Source organism: Hylobates moloch, unplaced genomic scaffold, assembly GCF_009828535.3.
Source record: "Hylobates moloch isolate HMO894 unplaced genomic scaffold, HMol_V3 SCAFFOLD_27, whole genome shotgun sequence".
Classification (NCBI taxonomy): domain Eukaryota; kingdom Metazoa; phylum Chordata; class Mammalia; order Primates; family Hylobatidae; genus Hylobates; species Hylobates moloch.
Genome location: NW_026652302.1, coordinates 2,070,565 through 2,080,876, shown reverse-complemented (window position 1 = coordinate 2,080,876; position 10,312 = coordinate 2,070,565). Strand labels below are relative to the sequence as shown.

The following is a 10,312-nucleotide window of genomic DNA, read 5'->3' as shown; positions in this document are numbered from 1 at the left end:
ATCCTCCCAAGCTCTGTCTAAGAATGGGTACACTCAGCTGTGGTGTGCAGGAAATAAAACACACTACCCAGCCCTAGGACAACATGGCTTTCTCCTCGTTCAGATTAATTTGTAATTTTGTAATCCAATTCTAAATTCTCAGAAGATGATCTCTTGGCTTGCCTTATTTCTGGTTTCTGCCTCAGATCCTAGTGGTTTGGACCAGGAAACAGGGGGACCTGATTAAAACAGAGTTGCCCAGACCCGTCATTTAGCAGGGGCTAGGGAACCCATTCAGAAAAGGTGGCTTGAACTAGACAAACAAACTAATTAACATCTGTGCTGCAATTTCCAAATAATTTCAATTCAATATTCTATTAAACTATGTAGTGAATTAATTATTGTCATGCACACATCCTTCGGGACTCAACAAACTGAAATTAAGTCAATAAAAATGAATGCTAGCAAGTGAGGTAGATTTGTTCTACTTTCCAGAAAGCTTTTGCCATTAAATAATTTCTCATTAAAATGTTTATTTTCAGTTTCTGCCTTCTCCATCTCTATCAGCATCCAGCTTATCTTTGCGATCTGTACCAGGGCCTGCATTGGTCTGGTAACCTTTAAACTGGATAATGAGGACTGATAGATTCAGAAATGTTATGAATTCTTGGTCTTTAGTCTTCTGCGCCTGTCAATTTCATATGCTAACATTCTTTTAGTGTATGTGTAGTTTCGTTTTCTTAAAAAGTTGGCCGGGCGCGGTGGCTCACGCTTGTAATCCCAGCACTTTGGGAGGCCGAGGCGGGCGAATCACGAGGTCAGGAGATCGAGATCACGGTGAAACCCCGTCTCTACTAAAAAATATAAAAAATTAGCCGGGCGTGGTGGCGGGCGCCTGTAGTCCCAGCTACTCAGAGAGGCTGAGGCAGGAGAATGGCGTGAACCCGGGAGGCGGAACTTGCAGTGAGCCGAGATTGCGCCACTGAACTCCAGCCTGGGTGACAGAGTCTCGCTCTGTCACAAAAAAAAAAAAAAAAAGTTGGCTTTTTGTTTTCATTGTGTTGGCAGAATATTTTTTAGTGCCACCTTGACTCAGTTAAATGTAAGATATATATTTATAATTTGTTAGTGGTATACTATTACATCATCACCTTATGGTCCATTCTTCAAACAGGTAAGAAATAATTTCATTCAGGAGAATGTCACCTAAAGGCAGAAGCTATTGAATTGCTTGAAATCAACATACTTATTCATTCAAATAAAACAAATAAACACAACTTTTCTGAGAAATTATGATGGGTAAAATTCTCTGTTTTGTGCTCAATTTAAAAATGAATAATATAGATTATTTATTTTAATTTATTTAATTCTAAACTTAAAATGTTTAATTAATTCAAATTAAATTCTTAAAATTTCAATTCTAATTTGAAAAAACAAATTGATTAATTCTAACTGACTTATAAGAATTACTGTGAGTTTGAGGATCGATTATTTTACCTTTGCTATAATAAAGGTCGTTATTTTGGGCCATTGTTGGTTTTGGCCATTTGGATTTGTGGATAAGTCCCCATGTCTCTGAGCACAGAGGATGGACTGCAAATTCACAAAGGTAAGCTATATCCATCTTAAATTCCAGGTATCCACTAAAAACTGAAATTCTGAGGATGTCAGAATGAGTTCATAACCTGATGGAAAACATAAGTATAGAAATAAAAACAAACATTCTAGAGTCAGAAGTAGGCAACTGGCTTAAATTAGTGACTTTTTAAAGTCCCCTTTACCTCAAGGACCCTGATAGAACAGGAAACTGACATTTTTGAGTGTCTACAGAGTACTAGGCAATGTAGTACAAACTTTTCATATTCTTTCTTTTCCCCTGACAGTCCATTCTCATAAATTTCTAAGAAGAAGGTGGTATTAATCTCATTTTAAACCTGAGGAATCTGATCCCTAGAAAAATTCAAAATTTGCCCAAGATTACACATATTACCATGGCCTGGACTGAAATTCATGGCTGGCTGACAACAAAGCCTATATTTTCCCACTACACCACAAGGCCTCTCAAGAAGAAGTTGTCTTTTTTTTCTAGAAAGTTTTATAACCCAATGATGAAAAATTATCCAATAGATTTATTTTAGACCTAGGTAAGTAAAAAGGCAGATCATACAATTCTACGGGGTTGTGATCTGTCTGTTTTGCAATTTCCCCCTGTGGAATCACATGTATTTTTAAAAAGCTCTCAAGGTAATTCTGAGGCTCTCTTCCCCATTGTCTTCCAATGGTCTTTGCCTCCTGTTAGCTAGGTCTGCTCCTCCTTATCTGGAGTGATCTATGGTGGGTGTCACCATGTCCAAGCCCTCCTGGCCAGTTAAGTGGCCCTCTGCCGTCTTCCTTCATTATTCCATCATTGAACTCATCACATCGTTTTACAATTACTATTTGTGTTAAAAGTCGTCTCCGTTAGACCGTAGTGAGCTTGCTGAAAGCAAGAATTGCATTTTCGTGTCTTTAGTACCTAGCACACCGCCTGACAACAAAATGTTAGAGAACTAAATTAATAAAAAATTCAGAGCCACTTGGAAATAGTTTAAGAATGTCCTCAAATTTGTTTTCTTGGTCGTTGCACCCAGTGAATCAACTAATTCAATAAATATTAAACGACAAATCAAAATTTTGTAGGTTCCAAATGCAAGACATCGTCCTGGGATGCGGAAGCTGCAGAGTGAACTACATTTCCCGAAATCCCTGGGCCCAGTCGTAGTTGGTTCGTTGACTGCTTTTGAATGCTGGTTAAGGTAACCAGTAGGGTGACGAAAATTTCCCTAAAGGAGAGGGAGCCGACCAATCACAAATAAGAGGGCGGGTGCTTCTGACAGGTTTGGAACTTAAAAAACCCTTTGTGGCGGTTTCGTGGCTTTTCCGCAGACCAGAGCGCGCAAGGAGTCATTCGCCAGGAACTTGTCCCCCTCTCCCCGAATTAGGATTAGTCTTCGTGTACTTCCCTCCTTCCTTACGTCTTTCCTATTTCCACATCCTTCCTAATCAAGTACCTGTGCTTCCGTCCACCTGTCCTGTTGAACGCACTCTCCGGGGGGTTTCCCCGGCACAAGCTCTGTCTTTTCCAACTTGAGCCAGGCATTTTTCTCCAAGCATCCACGCGAGATGGACAGTGCGGCAGCGGAAAGATCTGAGCAAAAACTTCATCCTATCCCCCTTTCCCCGTTCAAGAGTGAAGCTCCCAGGGGATTACTGAGTGGCTCATCAGCGTCAGGACGGATTGAAAGTTCTGAAAAAGAGTGGCAGCGCGGCGTTTCCTGCCACCCGCGCTCCTCCCCGGCGAGCGGCTGGGTGCGGGGTAGTGTCATCGGCCGGGGCTGACACCGGCCCTGGAGCCGTTCCCCGCTGGCAGCCTCTTCCATCCCAGCAGCTACCTGCTAAGGCCAGACACGTTCCACCAACAGTAACAGCTGCAGGAAAAAGAACTCGTTTTTTCCCGTCTAGGTTTCTCTCCTTTTCCTAGTGCCTAAGTCCATCATCCTCCTGCCACTGACATATCGTTGTCTAGACGCTCTTTTTCAAAACTCGAATCCAATCAAACGAAAACAAAGCCCGTCAATAAAGCAAGAACAATAATACTGCAGCCAGCGGCCAGGAGCGTGCACCCCATTAACGGGGAGAAAGCATCAAGCCCTGCTGTAATGACTGAATTGGAAAGAAAGGTTTCCTGCTGCTTGTTAGTCGTCAACATTTTTACTATGCCAGCTGCAAGAGAAGCAGCTGCATACTCTGGCAACTCGACTGGGGTGGGAGAAATTTAGCCAGCGTCTGGGATTTTCGCAGAAGATAATTTAAGCCCCAGCTTCGCTCCGGCTGGGGGGTTGGGGGCCTGCAGGGCCAGGGTGGGGGAACGGGGCTGCGGCGCGCATGCGCAGGTCCCACAGCCCGGCTCCGGGGAGGCCCTTCTGCCGCCACCGCCGCGGCCCGCGCTGTAACCGCGGCTGCCGCTGCTGCTCGGGGTGGGCGTTGGTGCCGTGTGCCGAGGCGCCCTGTCAGGCGAGGGGGAGCGGCTGGGCGGGGAGAGCCGACGGCCGCGGCGGCGCCTGAGGAACGCAGCCGGGCTCGAGAGCGGCGAGGGCGGGCCGGTCCAGCGGCGGAGGAGCGAGGCGGAGCGAGGCAGGCGGCGCGGGGACCCACCCCAGGCGCCTTGTGTGCGAGGCCGGGCGGGCAGCGGTGGGGAGGCCGAGCGGCGGCCGCGGACAGAGAGCCGGCGACCCCCGGCAGGAGGAGAAGGAGCCGGAGGACGCGCCAAGGGACTGCGGGGCCGGGGCGGGCGAGCAGCGGCGCGGCCGCGGGCCATGGACGCAGCAGCGACGGTGGGGGCGAGCCAGGGCGGCGGCGCGGCGCAGAGTTCGCCCGCGGCCAGGTGAGGCTGAGCTGAGCGGGCTCGGGCGCCGCCGCCACTGTTGCTGCTGCCGGGCCGCGGAGCGAGGAGGCGGCGGCGGCTGAAGCGGCGCCACAGCAGCCGCGCCAAGCAGCGGCGGCCTCAGAGGAAGAGGGGTCGCCGCCCAGGGTTCTTGGGGCCGCCGCTCTTGTCGTCGCAGTATTTCCTGTTCGGATTATCTTTTGCTTACCCACAGCTGCCTCCTTGCCCTCACACTCCCACTCCTCCGTTTCCGCGGTCGAAGCTGCCCTCGGCCCCGGGTAGTCTCCCCCGCCCGGGGACCCCCTGTGCCTCCCCTCCCGGGCTGCGGGGGAGCCCCTCCGATACCATGAGGAAATTCAACATCAGGAAGGTGCTGGACGGCCTGACCGCCGGCTCGTCGTCGGCGTCGCAGCAGCAGCAGCAACAGCAGCAGCATCCGCCTGGGAACCGGGAGCCGGAGATCCAGGAAACGCTCCAGTCCGAGCACTTTCAGCTCTGCAAGGTGAACTGAGCGCGCAGCCCCGCGACGCCGTCATTGAAAAATTGGGGTTGTTTTAAGGGGGCTACTCGGGCTTTACATGGGAATGCAAGGGAAGAGAACGCCAATAATAATAATAACTCTAATAAAAGGCTCGCTCCTCCCCTGGCAAACGTTTCTTCTGGGTTATTTTGGAGATTGATACCTTACTCCTTTTCGTTGATTTTTCTCTTTCCCCTTTGCACATGCAGCAATCAGTTCAAGGTTGCTTCAAACTATTATCCGACTTTTAATTCGTATTCTGACACTGCCAGTAATAACCTGGAAGCTTTTATATTCAAGCGTTTTAATGTGATTCACCAACTTCGAAGTTTCCTTTGGAAACGGTGTCTAATGAATGTTGTTTATCAAAAAGCCAAACCTGTTCTACCACGCCTTTGCTCATCACTTTTCCCTTAAAATGTGGTGTGAAGTGGCTTGAGATATGAAATCACAGGGTTCTTTTTATCATTATGTTTGTTAAAAAGTACCGAGATTTTTGCCTGTTAATGGCACGATAATTGCCATAGCGTTCTGTAATTCAGAAAGAATGATGCAGCGAATTAACTCACCAGCTGCTTAATGAGAAACACAAACTTGCCTCGGTTTTCATACCTGTCTTTCTCATAAATAGCCATGTATTTGTATGTCAGAGTTTCTTAAAAGTGTGCATATATATATATATAGGTCTAATGCCCTAAAATGATTATGGCCTTAATAGTAAATTGCAAAAATACATGTTGTACTCATCTTCGTTCTGTTACAAGTGTAAAATGTTGGGATAGAGGTTTGATTATTGCTCTACTGAATTCTTGACTAAAGTAATTATATGACAGCTTTTCCTTAGAAGTACTTGCGTTAGCATCCAAATAAAGTAATGATGAAATGAATACTGCCAAAATAAAGTATGAATTGCATTTAATGGGTTTACAGAATTTTGGACCATTGCAAACTTTAGTCATCTGTTGTCGGATGTAATAGTATAGAATATTAATAAAATATTTTCTTCTATGGAATACCAGTATTATGGAAAAGCGAAATTAAAGTATATCACTGGACTAGATTTTTGTTTGTTTCAGATTCTATGTGAATAACTTTGTTAATGTAGGTTTCACTTATTTTTTCAAAAGCAGTAAGTGCATGTGTATGTGTTTTGCATCAGTGGTAGTGGTTCTAAATTCTAACGCCTCTATTGACTTTTCTATTTTAAAATTTCGCTTGCTGCCTTGGTTGCTGTGATGTCACTTGCCCATCCCTAGACTGTTCGCCATGGATTTCCCTATCAACCCTCAGCCCTGGCCTTTGATCCTGTACAGAAGATCCTGGCAGTGGGAACTCAGACTGGTGCTTTAAGGCTGTATCCTTTCTTTAAGTTTTTTAACTTCTGCTTTGTTTTCCCCAGTCCTTCTGTGTTGCTGATTAGTTCCAAAGAAAATTTTATTTTCCCGTTGGTGTGATCAGATATATACTATGAGAAATCATGTGTTGGCTTTTCCCTTGATTATAATTCAGCTTATATACTGCTGTGATGTTTCTCAGCTCTTAGTTTATAGTAGCCAAACATATATCTAAATAGAGGTCTAAAGTTTTGTTATAATAACTCTTTTATTTGTAAGGAGATAGAAGTTTCTAAGGAAAAATATATCTGCTTATATACTATGGGTCTGATGAATGGGGTATGTTAAGGATGAGGTTTAAAGACAATTACTTTTAAAAATAGTATGCATGGTAGATATTGAACTTATGACCTATTCTAATAAATTAGAGATTGGATTTCAGTCTGAATTTGGTTGTTTTTGGCATGTCCGTGTAGAAAAACAATTAGCAGAAGATAAGTGTAGCAAATTAATTTTCTATGAATAGTTATAAATGGTTAATATTTCTACCAGTTTTTAGAGCATTTTCTTGAAAAACGCATGGGGATAAATTTTTTCTCTTGATATATTTTTTCTCTCACAGTCTACATTTGTTATGTATTTGTAAAAACTGTTAGGTTACTATACATTAAACTACTAGTATAGAAATAATTACTTTTCCTGGTTATGTATGAACTATAGTAGTTTTATCAAGCATTTTTTTCAAATACTTCAAAAGATTTTTTTCAAGATAATTTTTTAGTGAGAACAGTACAGACGACTCACTTTCTATTTTTATATTGAAATGTGTTTTCTTTTACTGTGACTTTGAAACATACTTAACCTAAATATATTCTTATTTTTAAACTTAAGATTTGAATTCATCCATCTGTAGGATGTTTACCTCCTACATATTAATGAGTAACATGTTGGTGATAAATAGAAAAAATAAATCACTTAGATGATCTCAATAGACATTACTATTGTCAAAAAAAAAAAAAAAAAAGAAAGAAATATAGGCTAGGGGAGGAGCTTTACCCCTTTACATTTTAGATTTTTCTGGTTCCTGAGAAGGAGCAAGGGAACCTGCATTTGAGTTAAACACGTGCCAGGCATTTTACTTACATTTTAAAGTCATTATTTCAAAGAAGTTCTATGTGATACATATAAAGATATATATATATATGTAAAGATAATACCTCAAGTTTTATTTGTGACTTAATGTGCTCTCTTCAAAATGCTAATAGAAGTTTTAGGATGGACTATTGAACTGTGTTACTAAGTGAAATCTAGTATACATAGTAAATACTAAGCAGTCATACCTTTATAAATGACAAAATCTGACCAGGCTAGATCTGAATCTGTTAATTTCTGATACAGTGTGTCTGAAGTACTCTTGCCCAAATATCTAGATAGTTATGACCAGAATATTTTTTGGCTTCAATTGTTAGATATTTTTATTCCTGAACTCAATGATCAAGACCATCTAGTTTAGGGTTGTTGTGTGAAGATGGGAATGAAGTTATTTCGTCAGTGTGGGCCCTGAGTGTTCAGCAAAACTCTGTAGTGATGAGACTAGTACAGCGTTGGATCTAGATGCATTCTTTGGAACTGAAAGCAGTTTCTTTTTTTTTTCCCAACAAAGAATTTCATAACTGGACTAGAAGAAGGAAAGTAAAGTTGAATTAAATCAGCTATTTTTCCATTATTTTGCTTTTCTGTAAAATGAGTTTAGGTTTTATTGTTTTCCCAGTGTGGTCTCGACATTCTTTTGGTAAATAACCTTTTTTCCTTGTAACAGCCAATCTAGCCCTTTTATAATTTAGTATAATTACAAGTGAGTACCACCAGCAAGGCTGATTTTATGAAACCAGATTCTTAGACACTTTTACCCTAATGCATTTGAGTAATTAGCAAGTTGGCACAAAAGGTGTAAAGTGTTAGGCCTAGTGCTAATTGCCAATTAAAATCAAGGATCAGGTGGCTAAAATTGTCACTTGTATATAACTTTTGGTATACTTTTTATAGTTAAATATTATGTGAATAAAAGTGAACCTGTAATTATAGTTGGCAGTTATACTCTAAAGTTTTTTTAGAACCTCCTTACTAAGAATGAAGTATGGAAAACTATTTATTAAATTACTTTCTACTTTGCCTTTTTATGAGATTTCTATGAACATTCCAGAGTGATAAATTGGCTTGCTTGCCAGTAATACCACCTAGTCATTCCTTCTGTTGGGTTTAAGTAGCAGATGAGCTTATGAGCTTTATTTATTATGGTTCTGATTTATAGAAAATGACTAAGCCCTTTTTATTTTATCTCATTTTCCATATATGTGCTTTCAGGTATATGTTAGTGTCTCTTTCTTTGTTATTTTTGAAACTGGACGCCTAAATTCCAAATCTCCACATTTGGTTAACATGCAGATTTACTACAAATGTGTATATTTTGACTTGGATCTTTTGTATATTTTCCTATTGTAATTGGTTTCTTTTGATCCTTTATTCTCTTCTTATATTAGACTCTTGTAGTCTGTAACACAGTTATCCTAAAAGGTATCATTACAACAGAAAATAGACTTGTAGATAAAGTATTTTCCTTGCAGATTGAAAAGTAGGCGATGTTTTCAGAAGTAAAATTAGGCTATTACAATTCCAAATGTGTATGTAATTTGACTGATGAATATCTTCCTAAATGTTAGAAGACTGTACTAAATTGATTTATCTACTCTGGGTTAAAACCAAAAAACCAAACAAGAAAGATATATCTGATAGCTAATGTTTGTAGACAAGGATTAGTGAAAAATCTTAATCCTTTAATAATACATAACAAATAATGAGGCAAAATAAATTAAATGTATTTACTACATTAATGTATAGCAAATGACATATGATATAAATATGCTGAATGCTAAACCTTCTTGGCTTCTGGAGAGAATATGAGATTGAAGAATGAAGGTATTTTTAATAATGTTATTGTCTTTATCTAGACTTCTGATTTACTACTAAAATTTCAAATTGCTTCATACTTTAATGTAATCATGGGTTACCCTGATTTTATTTTTAAAGTAAATTTTTTTTCCAAACACAATGAGGTCATTTTATATATGAATATTTCAAGGACTGAGCAGAAAAATGGAATTTCAGGTTTACTGAACTTGTGTAAAAATTTGAGGTTTAAAAATGAATTGTCAAATTATTATCGAAGAACCTCATTCATTGTCTTCTTGACTGGTGGAAAATACAGTGAAATAGACAATCTCTGTTTGGTGAGGCATGGATTGTCTTTTATAATGCAGAGTAATGTTGCTGGAGACAGGCTTACAAAATGATTTTTTTACCTTAGAGTTGATTTAACAAGCACTTGAGTGTCAGACAACATTAGATTATAAATTGTGGCCTGAATTCTGGTTCTTCTCTTTCCACTAAATAATTACATGTCCTTGAATTAGGTTTTTTTTTTTCCTTACTATAAAAATGAAGGTGCAGTATTAAATGATTTCTTCAAGGAAAAATTTTATGATTTCAAGTAGTTATGTATTCTAGAGGAGTAATACAAAAGAAATGAAAATGTGGTCCTTCCTTTCAAAAAGTTTCCAGTTCTAACCGAAGGACTGGAACTAAATAAGCAATTGAAATTTGAGAATTATTTGGGGCTCTACTTACATTACACAAAGTCAGGTTACATGTAAATTTGTTGCATTTGATGAACGTTTTTATACATTGGTAGATAAGGATTCAGAATGACAGGGAGGAAGGAGTGGGAAAATTATTCTAGGCAAGGAAAACAGTATGGGCAAAAGCATGGAAAAGGGAATTATGCGAGTTTGGAGGAATACTAATGAGGCTGGTTGGAATAATTGAGTTAGCAGGAGAAATAAGGAGGCTGTTGAGGGTCTTGAATTCTAACCTGAGGTATCTGCATGATGTTCAGTTAGGAATCATAGTTACGTAATAGGAGATGCTGACAGGAAGAAAGCGTGATTTTTTAGCATGATTAGTGGGGTAGTGGTATCATAGATGAAAAGAATGGACCAA

General features: G+C 40.4%; 1 protein-coding gene across 1 annotated transcript in view; it reads left to right on the top strand.

Moving 5' to 3' along the window:
- Positions 1 to 3,904: 3,904 nt before the first annotated feature.
- The window catches only part of LOC116463085 (syntaxin-binding protein 5-like), a 184,223-nt gene continuing 177,815 nt past the window's right edge, over positions 3,905 to 10,312 (top strand). Inside the window, exons 1-2 of the mRNA XM_032146044.2 lie at positions 3,905 to 4,904; positions 6,179 to 6,276. Of these exons, the coding sequence (XP_032001935.1) occupies positions 4,749 to 4,904; positions 6,179 to 6,276 (254 nt within the window). The 5' untranslated portion in view covers positions 3,905 to 4,748. The remainder of the gene's footprint in view (positions 4,905 to 6,178; positions 6,277 to 10,312) is intronic.